Source organism: Myotis yumanensis, unplaced genomic scaffold, assembly GCF_028538775.1.
Source record: "Myotis yumanensis isolate MYYU_CA2020_CCGP unplaced genomic scaffold, mMyoYum1.0.hap1 SCAF_3, whole genome shotgun sequence".
NCBI lineage: Eukaryota > Metazoa > Chordata > Mammalia > Chiroptera > Vespertilionidae > Myotis > Myotis yumanensis.
In genome coordinates this window covers 31,114,067-31,137,749 of record NW_027223754.1, presented here as the reverse complement: position 1 = coordinate 31,137,749, position 23,683 = coordinate 31,114,067, and the positions used below count along the sequence as shown (strand labels likewise).

The following is a 23,683-nucleotide window of genomic DNA, read 5'->3' as shown; positions in this document are numbered from 1 at the left end:
TCATATCTCCCTTGATCTCTCTAGAAGTAGGGAGAAGGGGTGTATTCACCAAACATTCACTGGATGCAGGACACCCCACAGTCCTGGAGATACACCTCCAAGATTTGCATGCTGTGTGAGCTCAAAGAAGTTACAGTGGAACCGGCAACATGCCAGTACATTAGCAGAGATATACTGCACACAATGCCATTAGCATATGGATACCTCACTGTTGCATGACCTACTCTAGTGTGAATAAAGCCCGAGCTGTCTTGGGGCATCCAGGTAGAGTTAAATTACTGTCCATGAGCATGTAAGGTTATTTTAATCTAGTTCAAAATTTAGAAGTGAATGCTTCATTGTTTTCATTTATTAATAAGCCAAGATGCTTTTCCTACTATTTTGCTAAGTGTTAACTTCTAATGGAGTCTTCAATTTTTATTCTTTCTCATATATTTTTTTTTCCACTCTCCATATTCGTCACACCTTCTCAATGTATGAAGAAATGTGTGTATGTTTTCCCTACTCAGCAGTAGTTCTAATTCCATTTATAAACAGTAAACACTTGAGGATCAGTGAACTGCTTAACTGGGTCTTATCTGCTGAAAGGTGAAGAAGGACTAAAGTCAGCAGTTGCTTCTGTTGATCAGGAGCTCACAGAGGCCCCTGGTGCTGGCGCTTGGTGGAGACGAGACGGCCGATCTCCTAAGGTTGCTGCTGTCCAGACAGGCCTCCAGATAGCCTCCCTCCTCCCAATCAGGTGAGGTCGGGAAGAGGGCAGAGCATCTCCATGATGCAGCGACTCTCTGACATATGACCCAGATGAAGATGGATAGGGACAAGTTTGATTTCGAATGATTAGTGTCTAGTTTCACATCCCAGCTGTCCGAGAACACCCTCTCTGTTCCAGGTGTAGCAATGAGCTTGGTGGGTAGTCTAGATGCGCATGGAAGTGACAACATGCTAGAGAAGGGCTGGGAGAAGGCCCTGCCTTGGAGACTGAGACAGGATCAAAGAGGAGCGGCATTTCATTTCCCATCACCAGGAGACTGGAGCAAAGGCCGCTGTAGAGAGAAGAGCATTCGCAAGTGGTGGAGACATGAATGAGGAAGGGGGCAATCCCATGACCAAAGTGGAGGGTGGAAAGGAGGCGAAACTAGAAGGCAGCCTAAGCCCCACATTAGCTGTGGGTGAAGGGTTGCAGTGTGAGAAGGAGCCAACAGTGTACCCCCCATTGTAGGTTTGGCGTCTAGATTGATGTTTTGCTGTGAACTGAGGGGCTGAGAAGGGCTGGTCACTGTTCTTTGGTTTTTGCTGGGAGCAAGGCTGGAGGAAATGAGATAAGTTCACCATCAGACGTGCTGAGTCTAAAGTGTCTGAGGGACATCTAGGTAGAGACATCAGGCAGGGAGATAAGAATCGCCTTCCTCGAAATGTTCCCTGATGCAATTTACCTCAAACTAGAGGGTGTGTCTCAAGAGTGCTTAGGAAAAAAAGAGCTAATAGCTAGACCCCCAAAGAAAACCAGCCTTTTACAGAATGGGGGTGAAGGAAGGAGGCCAAACAGGATAAGTCAGAGGTGTACAAAAAAACTCCAAAGAGAACCAGCATCCAAGAGAGGAGACTATTTGAAGAAGGGAAAAGAGACCACCCCGCTGGGTGCTGCTAAGGTTCTGGAAGCTGAGAAAGGCCCTCACAGTGGAAATTACGTCATTGCTGATGGTTGAGGGGAGAGTTTGTCCAAGTGCCCAGGCAGAAACCCTTGCCCTGGTTTGAGGTGTGAATGGGAGATAGGAAGTAGATTTGGAATGTGTTCAAGTTCTATCAGATACAGAAAAAAATGCTCCCAATCAAGATGCTTCCCCAAAACCACACTCAGAGGTGATGTCAGGACAGCTGGGAGCTTCCCCGAGTGCTGCCATTTCTCCCTCCCTGTCAGGGCTGTCTGTCATCACCGCTGATTCATAAAGCATCAGCCCCGCAAAGTACTCTGTTTGGGCCATCGTCAGATCAGGGATCTTTTGGAGTGAGAAATAGGAATGTTTTAGTGTGAAAAACCTTCCATGTGGCCAGGCATAGATGCAGAGAGAAAACTCTAAACACCCTCGGTGTGTTGCTCCTGCCTGGCTGCACACCACATTCAAAGAAGGACCAACCCAGAAGGCCATGATGATGATGGAGAACAAGACACACACACACACACACACACACACACACACACACACACACACGGCATCATCTTACAAAGGCATCATGGGTGAGGCTTTCTGGAGGTAATCCCGTTAAGAAGCTGAATTTGTAATGGATAAAAGACAAGGTAGATATTCTAGCCCCCAAGGAAAGCAAGAATTTCCATGCTTCTCACAACCCTAACCGAGATCTATACTTCAACTCTCTCCATGATCGCTCCCCACTGATGAAATGAACCGTGTGCATCTTCGCTTGTCATATGTGCTGTCATAAGATCTGTGTAGAACCTCAAATGCACAAGAAGCATATCAGGAATAAATGTGTGCCTTGGAAGTGCAGCTGGACACAGTTGTTGCTGCTCATTCTGTGGATGAAAACTGCTATTTATTTTTTCCTACAACCAATTTGTTGAGAAGAACTAATGTTCTGGAGGTTGTTTTCGCCCCATGTCATGAGAACAGTACGCCAGCTGAGTCACTTCTCTGGAATGAATGTTAATGTCATTTGGTTTCCTCTCGCCCAAGACCTTGGGTTTCTTGTCTGGACAAATGAGCCATCCATTATCTTTCCACCAGACTGAAAAAAGATCAATTTCTCGTGGTTTGTTGTTCCTTTTTTAATTGCGGATGTGTGTTCAATGTCTGTCCAAATACTCGTTCTACAGCGGGGATTCTTACGAGGGCGTCCAGGATGTCCAGATAGCCATCTGCAGCGTCAAGCCCAATGGTGAATGCCAGTCCTTTGTGAACTAGATTTAACCCTGACAGTGGGCTAAAGACTAGCTCACATCCACGCTGTGGCTCACAAGCATTGCCATCATGTGGCTCTGACTTATCAGTAGCTCCAGAACTTTCAACAATGCCCTAAGTACTATTATTGATAATATCTTTGCAAAAATACTTTGAGGAGCAATTTCCAAAATGTTAGATACTTTTAAACATGTAAATCAGGAAGATTGGATTTTGATCTGGTGTTACTATCTATCATTTAACCTTTCCCACTATCAAACTTCCAGTGCAATATGGAATATGAAAAATTAGTGAACCGGAATGCCAGGCTGCTCACCACTAGCTTGCCGTGTTACCTGGTCCAGGCCACTTAGGGCTCGTCATCCTCATATCCAAAGTTAGATTAGGTCTTTCTCTAGGATTTGCCCCCAAGCTTATCATTTCATGCATCCATATCAAGTATATGTACCTTATGGTGGTTCTGACATTCTGAGGGTGTCTTCCAGCTCTGCGCAAGTATATTCTGGTCATTGGCAGGCCACCAGCATCTCTATATTCTTGGACAGCCCCCTATGATTAACTAACATGGAGGTCCCTTCACCACCTGATTTCAAGACTCCTGCCTCTGATGCTAACATCTCAGTTACCCCTCTAACACCCTTCCCTCCATGAGTTCCCACCTACCATCTTCTCATCCATGTCCTTCAGCATCTCTTTCAATGATTTCTTTTTTCTCACACTTACTCTAGGAAACAACTACCATCCTATCTCATACTGTCTCTCCCAACATCAAATTAGAAGTCACTTTTATACCCTTTTTAATTTGTTCACAACCAATAGCTACCCATTCAGACCTTCCCTCCTCTCCAGGAGAGTTCTACCCCCATCAGAAATGGCCAGTGGTGTGTACTGCCTTCCTTTTTATTCCTCAGTTCCATCTGAAGTTAATGCGTGAGGCTCACCCCACCCAGTCTTCTTAACCAGGATGATCTTCTCCTTGAATGAATTTGTTCTCCCAGGTGGTGTGCACTTGATTTTCTATAAACTTCCCTGTACCTGAAAGCGTATTCTCTCCAAAATCCTGCTAAACCCTTCATTCAAGAATTGCTTAACGATTCAATCTTTTTATGTAAGAAAAGGTCCACAACCCTTCAGAAATCTTTCTAATGCAATCTTTCTTCAACAAGAACTCTATTAATGGAAGCCAGAGAAAGCATAGATTATGAGATCTATCTAACTAGTCCACTAGTATTTTTTTAAATATATTTTATTGATTTTTTTACAGAGAGAAAGGGAGAGGAATAGAGAGTTAGAAACATCGATCAATTGCCTCCTGCACACTCCCCAGTGGGGATGTGCCCGCAACCAAGGTACATGCCCTTGACCAGAATTGAACCTGGGACCCTTGAGTCCGCAAACTGACACTCTATCCACTGAGCCAAACCGGTTAGGGCTCCACCAGTATTTTGATAGTTCAGTGTTTTAGCCTACAGCTCCATTCCCTGCCCCCACCTGCACCCCAGGCCTCCCTTGCATACCTTTTAACCAGAGTTGCTAAAAAGTAACAGAACTGACTTGTTTGGGTTTCACCTTCTCTTTCTGCTCCGGTCACTTTCTAGCAGAAGAAGGATTAATAAACCGTGAAATGGTCACCATTGAGCAGCTGTTGGGTTACAGCAAAGAAGCAGGTTCTTAGATAATCACTGCAGGATGGTGACTAGGTCTGTTTTCCCTGAACCCAAGCATACATGTGTTTATTTTTGTCAATTTGTCCATCTGCTTTTGGCTCGATTATAGCTTCATGAAGATTAGTCAAAGAGATATTTTCAGGGTCCAAAGTCATATTCATTACGCAAGAGATGTTCATGTGCACAGTGACAATGCCTTCTGGAACTGTTTTAAAAGGCTGGGTGTGCATCCCTTCCTGTCCAAGCTAGCTGAGCCACTCAGGCCACTGTAGGCCTCAGTTTCTTCACCCATAAAATGAATATAAGAACAGCACCTACCTGATAGAGGTGTTGCAGGGATGAAATCAGTTTACTTTTGGAAAGTGCTCCAAACAGTAAATGCTCTAGTCTAGAAATGATAGTTGCTCTTATAACTTAGTCCCACACAGGGATCAACTCCAATAACTTGATCGCTATCTCTTAGAACTCTGCACTGGGTCTGGGTCTAACAGGTCCTCACATATCTATATATATTTAGGACATATTCCTTTGAGCAAGTCAAAAGGAAATGAAATTATAAAATAATTAATTATTGAGTGAGTTCAGCCACCCTTTAAAAAGAAAAATGGAATTTGATATGCTCTTTAGACACCATTGGAATTCTGCAATCAAAATTTTCATCAGAATTTTCCCCATGGGAAGTTTGCTCCCCATGACAACTGAGGGATCTGCCCTCTGTTCCATTGAGGGGTGACATCATAACCCAAAACAATCACAAAATATTTGACATTGCAAATCTGAAGTCAAGTGGGGTGGGTTCTTTGCTCCCAAAGAATGCAACTGACTGCCATCTAGTGTTGATCAGGAGAACTGCATGATATTCCTTCTAGTCTCTGCTTTCCTTAGACCGAGAATATAAAAGGTAATAAGAAGGTGTCTTTTTGTTGATAGAAAGTTAAAATTTTATTTTAAAGCAGGTCCATTTAGTAAGCCTTGGGAAATCTTCCTTTTATAGCTTTTTCACAGACCCGTGTTAGCCAACTCCCACATTTTCTCTATAACCTTTAACCCTCCTGAGTCACGGTAGTTTCGTTAAATGGCTTAAGCATGTTTGGCGTATCACCGACGTTTGTCCTCAAAATATCTTGGTTCAAATATTACCAGAACTAAATCTCCCGGAGGAGGGAGTCCTGGCATTCCAAAGCCGTTGCCTCATTTCTTCGCGCTTGATTTCAGCAGATCATGTCTTGTTTATCTACCAGGTCCTAAGCCCGATTTTGATAGGGCCAGCACTCCCTGCCACATGTCTGGGTGGTCCTTTTTCATGATTGCGTTTTAGAGGCCTGGAAAGCATTCTCTCTGACAATGCAGACGGAAAGAACCAAGTCATCAGGTAGACCCAAGAATCAGAAATCCCACAGGTCGGCCTGGGGACTGGAAAAGAGCTGAGGTTATGAGTGACATATTTTCACATAGTAAGGTGACTTAAGGAATTGAGGGGATAGAATAAGAGGGTGGTAGCCCTCCACAGTGTTATCCACTGAAGCTGGGTTCAGAAGAGGTTTAGAAATCATGAACAGCCCGGCCAGCCTGGCTCAGTGGTTGAGCGTCGACCTATGAACCAGGAAGTCACAGTTCAATTCCTGGTCAGGGCACATGCCCAGGTTGCAGGCTCAATCCTCAGTGTGGGGCGCGCAGGGGGCAGCCAATCAGTGATTCTCTCTCATCGTTGATGCTTCTCTCTCTCTCTCCCTTTCCCTTCCTCTCTGAAATCAATAAAAATATATTTTTTAAAAAGAGAAATCATGAACATATTACAATGGATATGAAAACTGCCCTAAAAATAGGACACTCTGGCTTTTTACTTCCATGTGGGAAAAACCTGAATTTGGAGTCAGGCAGAACTAAGTAATTGTAGCACCCATAATTCATTTACTTAACAGGCAGTTAAATGAATTTACTTAACATAACACTGGATCATGTTATTATGCATGTCAACTGCTATAAGATGTTGGAGACTGAAGCTCAAATGAGGCATGTCCCAATGTACAACACAGTGAGTGCTGTGATAAAAGCAAGTTGAGGGAGCATCTAATCTAGTTCCTGGGTCAGGAAAATGTCCTCTAGTGCCCCTAGGAGTCATCAGGCAATTATGGCAGGCATGTGCAAAGGCCCTGAGGTACAAGAGAAATTGACCCAATTGTCAGGAACTCAGTTAGCCTGGAGCAGAGTATAAGCGTGTGGGAAGCCACAAGTGGGCAGGTCATGCTACAACCCAAGATGGAAGCCCCCACTATATATGACTCCAGCAATATATCAGAGGGAACCACTGCCCCCTGAACTGGATCTAGGATTAGCAAACAGATAGAAACTGTTAATCAAAAGGAATGAGATTAGTAAAAGAAATGAGCACTGCAGCCCTAGAGAATGGCTAAGAGAACAAAACTGATGACACCAAGTGCTGACAAGCACCTGGAGCTCTCTTACATTGCTGGTGGGAATACAAAATGGAACAGCCAGGCTATAAAACAGTTCTGCAGCTGTTTGTTTTTGTTGTTATTTTGTTTTTAGACAGGAAGGAAGGGAGAGAGAGGGGAGAGGAGAAACATGGATGTGAGAGAGATACATCAATTGGTTGCCTCCTACGCAAACCCACAACCTAGGTATGTACCCTACTGGGAATAGAACCTGCAACCTTCCGGTGCACAGGACAGTGCTCCAACCAGCTGAGCCACACTGGCCAGGGCTGCAATTGTTTTCCATAAAGTTAAACATACCCTTTCTGTATGACCCAGCAATCCCATTCTTGCCTATTTATAAGTACATCCATGCCAAAAAACCATACATGAATGTTTAAAGAGCCCAATTCACATTCACCAGAAACTGGAAGCAATTCAGATGTCCTTCCACAAGTGAATGGGTAAACAAATTGTGCTATTGGGACGCAACAAACATGCCTCAAGGATACAAAGGACCAAACGGTTGGTACACAGAACTGGGACAGAAACAGGGCGGGTGAATCTCAAATGCATGATGCTGAGTGAAGGAAGCCAGGCTCAAAGGATGACATACTAGATGATTCCATTTGTATGACAGTCTAGAAGAGGCAAAGCCACGCGGCTGGAGAGAGAGATCAGTGATTAGCAAAGGAGCAGCTCAGGGGATTAAGACAAATGCAACTCTGAGCACTTTTCAAAACTCACAGAACGATAGACACGCACAAAGTGGTTTTTATTGTATGTAAATTTAAAAGTCTTTAAAAGGAAATGAAAACACTAAGTAACTTTAATGAATATAAAATAACAGATAAATGAGTTAAAGCCAAGGAAGGCGGAATAGAAGGGAGAGGAGGAAGAAGAGAAGAGTGATAGTCACACCTTTTGTAATGACAGCGGATTTGGAGCTCTATTTACAACTTGTCCCATTCAGGAACATTTCAAATAAGAATCTGTGTACCAAAGCCAGGTCAGAATCTGCTCTTGCTCTTAACCTTTTCTTTCTGTTGGCCAATTATTTTTCGTAACAGACCAACTCCATACAATGCCAACTTCAAGAATATTTTCTCTCCTGTGACTCTGTTTAGTCTAAATGCAAAATAGATGTAACTGTTGGTTCTGTCCCTGGTCTGTGCCACAGATGCTAAAATGTCACTCTCAAGGGCTCCCAGCCTCGTGGACAGTCATAGCAGGATGGCCAATATTTGGAAGGCCATGCTCACCATATTTCCTCTTGCTCCTTCCATTAGTAGGCAGCATTCCCTGGGGTGTTGACCAATCCCTATGTACAGAGCTCCCCACTGGGCAATGACAGAAACACAGTCATTAGAACACGCAATCTCTACTGTGAGTCACGCCACACTTGAGTATAACCTAAGAACATGACCTAAGAACACCAGTAAAATATTGGCACGTGCATTTGGCCCATGAAAATTAATAGCCTATCATTGAGGCCATAAATATGGACAGCTAACTATTTGATTTACCTGTAGCTTTATGATTTGGGTGACTCAGGAGTTTCTGCCTGTTGTAGTTGCCACTTTCTAATCATATAAGTATAGTCCGAAGCCACCCTGTGTTATTAACTCATAATGATAGAAAGGTTGTTTGATGATGATCGTTGATCTTGTTCTATCCCATGTTGACAGCTCCTAGTTAGAGTGTTTCATACTTAATGGGAGGCTTGACAACCAGAGTTCTCTGTGTGCCTCCCTTGGCCCTGGAATCTGCTTCTTCCAGCCCATTCCTCCCCTGCCAGCTCTGCTCCCAAAGGCCCTGGCTCATCCACATTCAACTCCGTGTCTTGTTGGAGGACAGGAGGCTTAGGAAATCAAGTCTGTCTGTTAGGCAACGGTTCACCTTCAGGCAAACGAAATGTATTTATTGCCGCAAGCACAGAGGCAGTGAAAGGCTTTCCCAGAAAATCAACTTTTCCGGCATATGCCAAGCAAAATCACATCCAGGCTATAAAAAGCTTGGCCTCTCATTAGACTCAAAGCCATTGAGTGGGACTGCCCTTGGACAGCCTGTTTTTAGAATAAGGGGCAGAGGTTTTCGACTTATGGGTCCTGTGGGTGGAGAACCTGAGATGATACATTTTTATCTGCTTTAAAATGTGACTCTGTCCAAGTCAAATCATTTCCAATACAACTATAACCAGAGCGTCTTAGAGTCTCGGAAGACACCTGCTGATCTTTGTGAGTTTTTTTCTGAAAATCATGCATAATGGAAACTGGTGATGTCTTGGGCTTATTTTCACTCGTGCGTCTAATTTGGTCCTGGCTCCCTTTGGGCGGTGCTGTTCTGTGGGCTGTGTGCTGGCCGGGTCTCATTTCCATTAGGATCACACCCACACGGACCAGATTCCAAACAAGGAAAGCTAGGTCTCGATTTCTTCAGATTTGTTCATTTCTCTGGCCGACATTTTTTAAAGGCATTTGGCTAAATGTTGTTTGTGGGTTTTGTTTTATTTTAGTTTTTAGTGTCCACTCTTCTTCCTTTTCTAAATATTATCTGTCGTAAATTCACTGGTAGGAATGTATGAAAGGGATCTGGTCATACCCAATGTGACCATGAACCTCAGGCCTTCTCTTCTTAATCTTTGCCTTCACCAGACTCCTTTTGTGGTTGTTAGTATTTAGGTCGAGTTTATTGAGGCATCATTTACGTGTAAACCAATGACTATTGACAAATGTATACAGCCATGTAACAACCACCCAAATCATGATATAAGACAAGCCCATGACCCTCCCCCCCCGCACCCAAAGTTTCCCAGTGCCCTTTTCAGTCAGTCCCCTCCCTCTGCCCCACCCCTGGCAACCACTGACCTGTTTTCTGTCCCTAGTTTTGCCTTCTTTAGAATGTCATATAAATAGGGTGATCGCATCATATCACATAAATAGGACCGGAGCCTTTGAGTCTGCCTGCGTAATTCGTCCTTGTTACACATGTCAGACAGTGTCTTCCTTTTTACTGCTGACTAATGTTCCACTTTATGGACATACCAGTTTGTTGCTTCACTTGTCAGCTGATGGACATTCAGGTTGTTTCCAGTTTTTCACTAAAATAAATCAAGCCACTGTGGATATTTACCTACATGCCTTTCGGCAGGTATATGTTGCACTGTATAAGAAACTGCCTCCGTCTCAAAGTGGCCGCCCCACTTAGCCTTCCCAGCAGCAGCGAGCGGGGGAGCTCCCTCCACCTCCTCTCCAGCACTTGGCATCACCGGTGTTTTCTCTGTGCGCCAGCCATTCTAGTGATTGCAGTTATATCTTATTGTGGATTTAATTTACTCTCTCGATGCTTAGCATCTTTTCAAAAGTTGACTTTCCACTCATGCAAATCATCCTTGGTGAAGGCTCCATGGAAATCTTTTGCCTGCTTTTTTCATTGGGTTATTCATTGCCTTATTGATTTCTGGGAGTTCTTTCTATATTCTGGATAAAAGTCATTTATCAGATATGTGTTTGTAAACATTTCTCCCAGTCTGTAGCCTGCTTTTATGTGTTACTGCATCTTAAAGATCACACTTATTAATCTTATGTTTTCTTTGATGGCTTGTGACGTTTGTGTCTTAGCTAAGAAATCTTTGCCAATCCAGGCTCATGAAGATTCTTCCCTATATTTTCCTCTAGAATTATAATAGCCTTAGCTCTTACAGTTAAGTCTATGATCCATTTTGACTAAATGTTTGTAATGGAGAGAGGTAGGGTCAAGGGTTATTTCTGTACACATGGTGGATGTTATTTTCTTTATGTGGACACTAGTCTTATAATCTGTGTCAGATAATTTTAGAAAGCAAGAATTCCAAAAGCTCATATAATTTTGCCTCATAGAAGTGGAGTCCTTAATTTGGAATAGTACCCAGGGCAGGGCTAATGTTTTGTTATGTGCTAAATAAGAAGCTTTAGGTAAAACAGCACATTTAACATCAGCTCTGCCTGTTCTTCATGGAGGCAGTCATCCATTATTTACTGATACTTATTATACATTAACACACTCTTCTAATACAGTCTTTACATATTAGCTTGGAATATGGTATTAATTTATCCTGCCAAGGTCATCAAGAAATTGCTCACAAATGCCCATGATCATCCCTAAGAACAATGACCAGTTCTAAATTTTAGATGAAGGAATCGTCTTCCTGAATCTTAAAATGCAGCCCTTCCTGCCTTTGGAGCCATTTTACATATTTTCGAATGTGTGTGAACAGCTCAGAGGATAAGCTGGGAATTAGGCTGGAATCCCCTGAGAGTCACCAAGAATTGCAGCATCAGAAGGCCGGGAAGGTCTGGAACACATCGTCAACAGCCAAGGAAGGGAGGGGCCCCCAGGAGACTACAGAGGATATGGGGTGTCTGGTGGGGCGCCCAGTGCCCATAAAAGGGGAGGCAGGAAGAGTAAACTTAGGAAGGAGAAGGGATTTCCTAGTATTCAGATGTTGGCCAGTAACTCATGAAAAGCTTATTCTTATTCTACCAGGAAAACCCTGTACTGTAGATTGAAAATCCTGATGTGCAGTGAAGCAGGTTTTATCCTTGGAAACATCTCGCTTTATCCTTTCCTGACACATGAAGCTCCTCTTACTTCCCCACCCAAGGCGAGTTGTAAGGTTACTGAACTATGAGTGCAAACAGGCACCACCTTGGGGTTGGATCAGTGTGAAATTTCTTGGGGCCCCGATTAACCATATCTTCTGCCTTTGCTTTCGCATCTGAAGTAAATTTTAGCGTTATTCCACCCATGCACATATCCAATTATATTTTGCCCCTTTTGCGGAAGTGAAAATTCTAAATTCATGAAAGCTTAGTAAGTGTCTCAGGACTTTAAGTGCGTTCACTCCACAGCCGTGGTATTTAAGCAATGTGCAGTCAAGTCTGGACTCATTCTATCCACTTTTTCAGACTTCGACTTCCAAAACTGACCCCGGGCATCCCACACATACTCCAGTAGTGATTTCAAAAGGGAGGAGGCATTGTGCAACCTTCCACCCTAACAGTGATCAAAGTTCGTTCTGTCTTGCTGCAGATATCACTGAAGCATAAGACTAAGAAAATTGTAATTAGAAATAGCATTTAACAGACATAAATATTTTCCTCTGTCTGACTCAGGAAGCCTGGCCTTCCTTCTAAGAGCCAACTTCGTACATAAGATACTTTTCTTGTTAAAAGATACCTGTCGGATGTGGGGAGGTGGAGGAGGATGTAGGGGAGATAAATGGTGATGGACAGAGTCTTGCTGACTAGTGTCCAGATGATGTGTTGTAGAACTGTGCGCCTGAAACCTGTATCATTTTCTTAACCAGTGTCACCCCAATAAACTTAACAAAAAGGAAAAAAATTAAAATAATAATAACAAAAGATAGCTGATCCTCCTATGAGAACATCAGAAAGGGAAGGAGGATGGGGCCATGCCATGATTCTCAAACTTCGGTACGCTTAAGAAACCTGCTGAGGGTCATGTCCAGTGCAGGCCAGGAGGTCTGGGCCGGGCCTGAGACTGCATTTCTCTCAGGGTCCCAGGCGGCTGACGCAGCTCATGGACCTCACTTGAGTAAGAAGGGCTAATGGAAGATGGGGGGCTTCAGAGGCAGCCTCACTCCCCAGACCCGTTGGCGTAACAGTCAGTTCTTCCTCCCGAACCTTCCCAAGCCCCCATTGTCCCTCCTCTCACAAGTGAGGGAGATGCCTGCTTTATGCATTTGTTATGGGGATGACATGAGATGAACCATTTAAAAAAAAAAAATAGCATGTTTTATTAGAACCACCTCAGAAGGCCATTAGAAGAAGAACCATTTTTAAGAGCTGTAACAGTGCTTCATCCCAGAGGACACACAAGTAAATGCTACTTTTCATTATCCTGTTTCCTAGGAAGTAACACATTCACACAAATCAAATTCTCTGGTGGGACGGGGCATAGTCTATGGCCCGTTGGCTTTCAAGAAATTCTTTTGTGCAAATTCTTTTGTTGAGTATAGTGCAGGAATTTTAGGAGCGTTGGTCACCCAGGAGCTTTTGAAATTTATGCAAAAAACATTTAAACTAGAGTCCTGTTCTTTCTGGGCTAATTTTTATTTTTACATCACTTATTACAAAAGAAAAGGAAGAGATGGAAATAACTTTTCCAATTGGGACTTTTCAACTGAGGGTGGAAGTTGCTAATGATGATGACTAATTAGCACAGAGGGAAATCCTCTTTATTTACCTGACCATTGCAACTGCTCTTGACAAACACACACGATGCCAGCATGGGCAGGATATCCTTGGGAAAGATCTCTGTCCCTAATGGCCGAAACATGCATTAGAAGGCCATTGGGTCGTGACAAAGATGTTCCCTAAGTCCCAGCAACATAAGGCTTGAACTGTGGCAAGACTGAGTTCAGTCCCAGAGGACGGGGCTCTACTGTGGATTCTCTCCAGACTCTTCCTGGCCCTTCCCCAGGCCGGAAGCTGGATGGAATTTTGTGAAATGTTCCATCTGCCAGAAGCTCAAGATGTCTCTTTAGAATGACACCAACTTCACACCCACTAGGATGGCTATAAATTTTTTTTAATGGAAAATAACAATCTTCGACAGGGATGTGGAGAAATCTGGCACTCTCACACACCGTTGGTGGGAATGTGAAATGGTGCAGCCACTGTGAAAAACAGTATGGCAGTTTCTTCAAAAGATAGACATAGAATTGCCATAGGATTCAGCAAGTCCACTTCTAGGGACGTACCCAAAAGAATTGAAAACAAGGACTCAAACAGATACTTGTGCATGCATGTTTATAGCACTATTTACAACCAACAAATTGTGGTCTATCCATGCAATGGAATATAATTCAGCCAAGGGGGTGAGGGCACGAGTGGGGGGGGGGGGGGTGAATGGGGGGGATAAGGACACATATGTAATACCTTAACCAATAAAGGAAAAAAATGAATAAAGTACTGATACATGATCAAGCATGGATGAACCTCAAAAAAAGTATAAGTGAAAGAAGCCAGACAAAAATGGTCACATAGCATACATATGATTTCACTTATATGAAACTAGAGGCCTGGTGCATGGATTTGTGCACCGGTGGGGTCCCTCTGCATGGCCTGTGGGGATCGGGCCACAGCAGGCAGCTGGGGAGGAGCCTGAGCCGGGGCCTGTGCCGCACCACTCCCGCTCATTCTGGCCCGCTACGCCTGCCACAGGCTTGCGCCCAGACAGTGCCAATCGGGAGAGGCTCGCACCACCACAGCGGCGCTTGCCAGCCGTGAGCCCAGCATCTGGCACCCGTCGGTCAGCTGAGCTGCGCTCCCATTGTGGGAGCACACTGACCATTGTGGGCAGCTCCTGCATTGAGTGTCTGCCCCCTGGTGGTCAGTGCATGTCATAGCAACCAGTTAACTGGTCACTTGGGCTTTTATATATATAGATATCAAGAATGGATAAATCCACAGAAACCAAAAGCAGATTTGTGGTTACCAGAAACTGGGGTGGGGAGGAACAGGGAGTGACTGCTCAGTGGGCATGAGGCTTCCTTCCAGGATGATGAAAACGTTTTGGAACTAGATAGAGGACATTGTGAATGTTCTAGAACCGCTGTAAAATGATTTGTTTTACATTATGGGAATTTCACCTCAATAAAAAGAAATAATTGACAACTTGCTCCAGAAAAGGGAAGATTAGAGTTTTATTCTAAAAGTCAGACTTCCCATCCAAGACTTTATGGGTATAAAGAAGTTTACTGACAATGGAAGGAAAATGAGTACATGATGTAGTCACTTTCCTCATCAAAGAAAATTGAGGAAAGGTTAATGAGTGCAATGTGGCTTTTCATCATTAAGACACACATTCCAATTTGATGAGCAGTGCGTGTTCCCCTTAGTTGGCTCCATACAGTAATCCCCTGGATAGAGATAAAGTTTATGGACAGAAAAAAATGACAGTACTAATGAAGAACATTTTATCCCCCAAAGGACACTCCCTGTAAACACTGACAAGCCTCATGATGATTAGGGAACGTAAGGCTTAGGGGCATGGTATATGATCACAGGAAGGCTATATTCTGACAGAGCCACAAACAAAACAAAAATGAGCACAACTGGGAAAAAGTCATAAAAACCAGGATCAAAGCATATTTTGTCCCCAAATTTACAGCAGATGTAGCATACTAAGACCCCTGACTGGAATTCGACGAGCGTGAGCCTGGGGTATCGCATGTCCGAGGTGAGAGCTGTCTGTCTTTGACCACAATCTCCCTCAATTAGGAAGCCTTATTTTTATCACATTCTTCAAAGATATTAAGTATATTGGCTTTGCCACAACATAAGATACTACCCTCAGTGACTGCTGCTTTCTGCGCTGACTGGACTCTTCTGGAACATGTGGAGGGTGGGGCAGGAGAACTCGCTATCTCTAAAACTCTGACCTTGCCCAGGGAGATTCCTGCAAGTCCCCTTTGTCTGAGGAGTCAGGGGTCCCGAGCTTGGGGAGAGGTCTCATTCGCCAGCTGAAACCTTAATTTCCATCAGTTGCTTCCACCCCAAAGCAACCTCTACGCCGGTCTGTCTGTGACGTTAATGCTGCGGCTTGGCCTGCATTTTGAAGTTGTTTGCTTCACCTCAGCTGTGTGGAATGTTGCAGACAGACTGTAAACATTCTGTAATGACTAACAAACTCTTTAGCTGCACCGTTTATATAGGAAGAGTTACTCGTAGGCAATGGAAGAGAAGACTAGAAGTAATGGCTCAGTCCCCCCTCCATCTAAAGCAGCGGTTCTCAACCTGTGGGTTGACACCCCTTTAGGGGAAGAACAACCCTTTCACAGGGGTCGCCTAAGACCATCGGAAAACATGTATATAATTACATATTGTTTTTGTGATTAATCACTATGCTTTAATTATGTTCAATTTGTAACAATGAAAATACATCCTGCATATCAGATAATTTACATTTCGATTCATAACAGTAGCAAAATTACAGTTATGAAGTAGCAACGAAAATAATTCTATGGTTGGGAGTCACCACAACATGAGGAACTGTATTAAAGGGTCGCTGCGTTAGGAGGGTTGAGAACCACTGATCTAAAGGCAGATGGGCATTTGAAATGTGAAAGCACATCGGGCTTAGCAGGTAAAGGTTCTTTATGGTGAGTAAACAGCAGACTTGTTCATTGAAAGAGGAATCAAGACATAGAACTTTATTTTTCATTTAAGTGAACCTGGGAGGGTTCATTAGAACATTAACTATAATACATAACTTAGTTCCATTAATCAGAGAGATAGAAGCCCCTTTTTAATCTTTTTACTTTCCTTGTGGTAAAACATACAAAACATAAAATTTACCATCGTAACCATTTTCACACAGTTCAGTTGCATTAAGTACATCCACAGTGTTGTGCAAACATCACCACTTTCCATCTCCAGATCTTTCTCATCGTCCCCACGGAAACTCTGCACCCACTAAACAATGACTCCCCTTCTCCTCTCCCCATGCCCTTTCTGTCTCTATGAATTCAGCTGCTCTAGGAACCTCATAGAAGTGGAATCACACAGTATTTGTCCTTTTGGGACTGGCTGATTTACTTAGTATAATTTCCTAAAGGTTCATCCATGTTGTAACGTGTCAGAATGTCCTTTCTTTGTAAGGTGAATAGTGTTCCATCATATGGATGGACCACATTTCGTTCATCCACTCATCTCTCGATGGGACACTTTTGGCTATTGTGAAAAATGCTCTAGAAATATCTGTTCAAGTCTCTGCTTTCAATTCTTTTGAATATCATCCCATATCTGTTGTATGCATTATATTGGGGTAGAGATTAAAATCTTAGAAATTTGTTTGGAACTTTTTTATATGCTGAAAGGACTTTTAAAAAAAAAAAGTGAGTTGACTGTCTCCAGTGCAATAGTATCATCATTTCACAATAGCATCACTTTAGTAAATTAGGATTATTTTCTCTTTACATTGAATACCTTTTTCCTTTAAACTCTGTGAATTCTCCTTTGCCAGAAATCACTTTGGGGCTACAGTGGCAGCAGATGGTAGTTTACATATAATGTTCTCTGAAGATCATCGCTCTTTGAGAATGAAAAGCATAGTTTCCAAAGCAACGTGACTGAAAGTGCTCATTCATTGCTATTAACTGTGGAAATTGAATGTATGTTGTTTCTACAGGGTCAGCCCGGGCAAGTGGGCCACCAGGGATACACTGGGCCCCCAGGGTTACAAGGATTCCCAGGACTGCAGGGCCGCAAAGGTGACAAGGGTGAAAGAGGCTCTCCCGGGAGCATAGGACCAAAAGGAGAAGTGGTACGGAAAACTTGGTATTTCCTCTCGTTTTATGGAGGGCAGTGGGTGTGTTGACCTTCATTAAATTTGTTTACCTTCTTTATAGGGACAAAGAGGCGTTTCTGGATTCCCTGGTGCTGACGGAATTCCTGTAAGTTTTTTGTTAAGATTAGAGTTTTAAAACATTGTATGCATGGGAACCAACACGTTTATGACTTAACAGCAACATCTTGAGCTAAACCTGCTTTTTTGTTCATCACATAAAATTTGTGGGGCTACATGTGGGTCTTTTTCTCCCGGAATCCAGTCAAATGTTGGACAGACTTTTTCCCTTGTAAACGTTCTTCTGGACTTGGCTTCAGAATGGAGGAGACTTTGCTAGAACCGGGCAGTGTTATGTAAGGAAAAGCTAGAGCATCGCTCGGATGTGCTCGCTAAGGAGCCGGTCTCGAAATTGTGTTTGAACCAAAGAACAACCTGAATATAAAGTAGCACAGCCAAGAACGTGGACGGAATGAAGCCCTGCTGGACGTTTGTGCAGCTTCTCAGATTCTTTGTAGTAACCACACATAAACGAGAAGAGGAGGCATGGATTATCCATGAGAAAATCTCAAAATGCCATAAAATGTGTTTTTCTAACCTAGTTTACTTTACTTCTTGTGGCATAAAAAAATAAACAAAGCAGCCTGACTCACAGCCTTCTTCACAGGGGCCCGAGAGCAGAGTTCCCAGGGCCGGCTTCCTGCAGAGCTCCTTCTCGGGAATAAATGTGTTCATCACACATGCAGACCCACCCCATCTGTCTGCTGCTGACGTTTAAGGATCTTCACCCATATGCACAGATATCTGCACCCTTCCCCTGCATATACATGTTCTCTATCACCATGCTCACACACGCACACACACACACACACACGCATGCATGCATGTGCACACACAGGGAGAGAGAATCTTCAGTCTGCACAAGTAGGGCTGTCCCCTTGCAGAAATAGAGAAAGAGCCTGAGTGGAGAGTCATCACAGAGAATTCATACCTTTTCTTCAGATTTTAGCTCCGCATTCAAGAATACTTTTGCCACCATAGAAGGAAGCAGTCAGAGCTAAAGAAAGGAAGTTGTGATCACAAGACATGAGACCTACATGGCCAGTGATCCTAAGTGTCACCTGAATGAGGCACTCAGATACGTCAGTTACAAAACATGCAGCTGTGAACAAATAAGGAAATAGCATTCACATTGGTCAGGATCTTGCGAAATTGGCACAGTCGAAGAATCTGCAGATTTCAAGGGTTAAACAAATAATAAAAGTATTTTTCTACCAACGGCCTCAAACTAAATCGCCCATCTTTTTTTTTTTCACCCGTCCTTAAACTACTTTCTTGAACTATTTAAACTGTTTATCATATTTTTGCTTCCGGAAGTTGAAATCTGATTTAAATCTGAGTGACATTATGGAAAAATATTGTAACTAATCTGTATCATATTTTAATTCATTTCTGCACTTCATACTCATTGAATATCAGATGCAAATATTTCACAAATAAGGGAGTAATCATCATAAGGAACAGTGATCATGATGAGCAGATAACTGATCATTTTCTACAGAATCTTGGTGCTGCTAAATATAGTCTCTTTAACCACAGAACCCTGATACTGCATATTAACAAATGTCACCTGCCATCTCTAAGCAGTTAATGAGCATAGCGTTTGAAGGACCTGAGTAATTTTAGCTGTTTAGAAGTTGTGTATAAAAAGTGATGTGCAGGGAAATCGTAGAGTTGTACACACAGAAATGTGTCTAATCAGATGAACAAAAAGAGATGGACATTAAGCTCAATATAACTGAGATTTTTCCTCGAAGCACAATTTCAAAAGAAGATCAGATTGGCATGCAATTTCAAATCAATCCTAAGGAAATTAGAAAGACCCAACAGCAGATAGATAATTCAGGAGAAGACTAAGGAATTCAGATGTTCATTTTAAGCTAAAACATCCTAGGATACCACGGATCTTAAGCAGAACACCTGCAGAGCGTGTTTCTCTGGCTGGATTTGAAGGGTCAGCTTTCAGAAACCCCCAAAAAAGGGCCCTTTCCTTTGAAGGCATCAGACAGCTGGCTCTGTAACAGCTGGAGAGATTGTTCACCATGGTTTCCGGAAGCCATCAGGATTCCCCTGACTTTTTAGGGTTGGCTGAAAGGGCTATCAGATCTCTTTTCTGATGGCACAAGTGAAAGCAATGGCTTTGAACATCACAAGCAGAAAGATATGCAGGCAAAAGAAAAATTCTACTTTTCTTGCTGTATTCCTTAGTATCATTCAGAATACAAGCACTCGGCGTAGAACTGGTTCATTTGTCTTGAAATTTTACAAATTTCTCAAAGTAAATCTAAAAGACATCTTAACGCCCTCGAAAATTACTCTGGACTCTATGTTAGGCCTTCTCTTAAGAAAATAAAAATTTTAAAGAAATTACATAAATGCCCTATCAGGCTTGGCTCAGCGGATAGAGCATTGGCCTGTGGACTGAAGGGTCTCCGGTTTGATTCTGGTCAAGGACATATGCCTGGGTTGCGGGCTCGATCCCCAGTAGGAGGCGTGCAGGAGGCAGCTGATCAATGATTCTCTCTCATCATTGATGTTTCTATCTCTCCCTCTCCCCAATAAAAATATTTTTTTAAAAAAAGAAATTACATAATAAGAAAGCATATATCTAAACATCTTTTGTGCAAAGAAGAGCAAAAGGGGCTGTAGTCTCATAGGACATAAATTATAGATAGTTAACCCTACCTCTGGATGTCTCCCAGAGCCAGGGGAGTGCTATTGAGGTGCCCACAGACTTCACCTGGCCTAGTCCTTCGAAAGACATTTGACCATGTTGCCTCCCCTCTCCCACCCGCCATCTTAGAACACCTGACTTGCTTTAAAATCTTAAAAGGAGTGTTTCCAAAGAATGTAGAAAGAGGAAAGCAGTTCGTCTACCTATGGCTAAGCCACTGATGAAATCCCACTGTAGGTGTGAATCTCTTACCTGTTTAGAATGTAAGTCCAAAAGTCAGTCGGCCATAACAGATGAAGACACCTTTGTTGTCCCTGAGAAGGAGATCACTGCTTCTAGAACTTTTTTCTAGAATTTTAAAATCCTGTCCCTGACAAAACAGTGCTCCCAGGCACCCAGTGAACCAAAGAGGAGAAATGCCAAGACAGTTTACTGCTCACCACAGTTATGAAAACTAAACACCTCTGGGCTGAACGACTCACTTCCTTTCCTCTTTTCCAGGGACATCCTGGGCAAGGTGGACCCCGAGGACCACCTGGCTATGATGGCTGCAATGGGACCAGGGGAGACGCAGGCCCCCAGGGACCCTCTGGCATTGGGGGTGTCCCCGGGTCTCCTGTGAGTATCATCAGCACAGCACACCCTGTTAACATGGTTAGCTCTGGAACCTGGATGGCTGGCACCTGTCGGCAGAAATGTATGGAAGTGCCCTATTCTCTTTCATGGCGTCCGGAAGGCCTCGCACAGGACCCTTAAAAAATGGTCTTAGAGAAACTTTGTAAGGATGGTGTGTTGCCTTCTGTTCACTCACCAGTAGGGGCCGCAGGCGCACGCTAACCCTGTCTTTTATACCCTGAGGAAGCATTGCTCTCTTCTTGGAGGTTTTCTTATAGATATCGAGGCATGATCTTCCTGGATTCAAACGATTTTATTTTCCATATTCATGCTCCAATTCAAATAACATTGAATAGTAGGGCAACACGAAAACTAAAATTCTAAAAAGCTAAAAGTTTGACAAAATTATTAGTCACAAGATTATTAGAAATCTTGATTCGATTCTAAAATCCTTTGTGACGTGAAAGGACAATGATATTCTTCAGCATATCCAATATGAAAGGGTGTTGTTTTTTAATGGAAGAACTTTTGTATGTTAATCTGTTTCGTGGCCTCACTTCGTTTTCAAGGTCTTTGCAAAGAATATTGAAATATTTTTCAGTAGTGTTACCCTCTTACCACCAAAATACTGCACATTCAGGGTTATGCTAACATTTTATCTGGTAAAAAAAAATTTATTTTTAAGGTGGGGAAGAACAGTCATAAATAACCTTCACCTGTTTCCCCCTGAGCTAATCAATTTCTCATCATCATTAACACCTCTGCTTTCCAATTCTCGCTTCTTTGACTCTTCTTTTACAACTTCAACTTTTAAATAAGCTACATCATTTTCTAGTCTATTCCAATAAAATAACTTTTATCATCAACAAACATATTCATTACTTTAAAATATTGATTTCATATGTAGGTGTTAAGACATGCATGCATGTACCTATACATGCACATGTGTACTTGACACAGTTTCTGTTTTAAAGAGTGACCCAGTATCTCTCCCACAAATGGTGCTTCAGAGTACATGTTAATACCTTCAGTACACTAATGCCAAAGAAAACACAAAGTAATAGTACCCAAAAAATAGCATGGTTTACTAAAGGATTCGTTTACTGAGTGCTCATTTGGGTTCTTTAAAAACACAAGTTCTATAAAGTCTTTCCATTTTAACTTTGAAGAAAGACACTGTTGGATAAATATGAAAGTAAAAGTCTCACCTTTGTGGTTGGATGTAGTGATTAGTGTTCAGAATAATCTAAATGAGCTGTAAGAGCAGTTAGACATTGCCCATAAAGGTCAGTATTTAACCATCCAAATTACTATAGCTGTTCTGAATGTTAATGGACTTTTTTGCCCTTTCCTCTTTCCACCATATATGTACTCCTGTAGGGGCCCCTAGGACCCAAAGGCCAGAAAGGTGAACCTTATGCACTGTCTGAAAAGGACCGCGACAAATACAGGGTAAGTTTAATAGAGGTAGGAGACCTGATTAAGTGACCTAGTGTAAATTCTGATTAATAAAATTAATTTCCAAGTGAACTCTGAGTTGTAAGAATGAATGGAGTAGCAGAATGCATAGAATAAAATAATCCAAAATTGTGATCAATTCAAAAATAACTTGTTTCAATCTTATATTTAATTGTGGGTGCATCCCTTTCCCATATTCACTGTACCTCAGGTATTAGGTTAGTTAACATTACCAGGTCCTGTTACGGCTGCAATAACTTATATACTTGTTTGCAATGTTGTAATAAAATGTAACTAAATCTAAAGATTAGCTTAAAAACTAGAACTCTTTAAATTATTTCTTCTCATTTAGGGTGAACCCGGAGATCCTGGATTGGTCGGTTCCCAGGTAAGTTTTATTTTTATCAGAAAATATTCCAAGAAAACTTTAAGAATTCAGGACTCCAAAATACCAGTCAACTTCTCTTAATAGTCTTCTCTTGTTGCCTGTCCTTAGGGGCCCCCCGGCCGACCTGGGCCTATGGGACCAATGGGTCCACTTGGATTTCCAGGAAGACCAGTAAGTACCACGTACATGTGCTCACTCTTGAACCACTACCCAGGCATCCTCTAGAGAGGCCCCTTCTTCAGCGTGGATACAGGCGGGAGCTTCACGATACAACTAGGATGCTTGTGGTCACTATAAAAAGCGTCAAGACGAAACAGGTCATCCCTTGTATACATTTTGCTTCTATTAAGATTGAAGAATGAGGACTCAAAATTTGTGGTCACCAGATCACTGCCAACTATGTCAAATTTAAACTTGCTGCTGGCCGGGTGCTATTCCAGTCATGTACAGCCTCTCTCGGCCCCACAAAACAAGCTGAAAAGGGGCGTGTCATCCCTGGGCAAAGCAGATCAAAGTGCAACAGGGTGATAAGAAGGAAATGGGTTCTGCCTAGGCATGGCCACCATAGCAGGTGTGTCACACCTGGGCATGGCCACCATAGCAGGTGTGTCACACCTGGGCATGGCCATTATAGCAAGTGAAATATTGGACATCAATTAATAAAATGGTCCTAGTGCACCACCTGAATGGCAGTCTACAGGTGTTCACTCCCACTGCAACTCAAATGACAGAGGGAGGTGCAACAAGACAGATGCTTGGATGGAGGAGGGCTTGATGCAAGGAGGGGAGAGGAGGAGAAAGAGTTGCTAGTGCCTGTGCAGCCTTAAGGCCACTTCCATCATGCCACACAGGACCCACGAGATGAACTGGCTCCTTCAAGGTTTCTGACTCTTTTTCCCACAGTTTTTAGTAGTGAGACAATTCTCACAGAGGCCCATTGCTCAAGTATGAGGGACCCTCTCAAGGGAGGCTGTGGTATTTAGTTTCTTAACAGATTCTGAGAAACAATGGAGACACGTATGCTTGGAAAGATTCAGTCATACTAATAGTTGGGGGTGTGAGTACTCATAAATTTTCTATAATCATTCATTTTGTTTCTATAAAATGAGTTTCCCTGA

The 23,683-nt window shown here is 42.8% G+C and overlaps 1 protein-coding gene across 2 annotated transcripts in view; it reads left to right on the top strand.

The window, feature by feature from the left end:
* COL4A2 (collagen type IV alpha 2 chain) overlaps positions 1 to 23,683 on the top strand; it is a 180,658-nt gene that overhangs the window by 95,156 nt on the left and 61,819 nt on the right. For both annotated transcript variants that reach the window (XM_070408599.1, XM_070408598.1), the window contains exons 5-10: positions 17,215 to 17,349; positions 17,435 to 17,479; positions 20,606 to 20,722; positions 22,100 to 22,171; positions 22,530 to 22,565; positions 22,674 to 22,736. In XM_070408599.1, the coding sequence (XP_070264700.1) occupies positions 17,215 to 17,349; positions 17,435 to 17,479; positions 20,606 to 20,722; positions 22,100 to 22,171; positions 22,530 to 22,565; positions 22,674 to 22,736 (468 nt within the window). The remainder of the gene's footprint in view (positions 1 to 17,214; positions 17,350 to 17,434; positions 17,480 to 20,605; positions 20,723 to 22,099; positions 22,172 to 22,529; positions 22,566 to 22,673; positions 22,737 to 23,683) is intronic.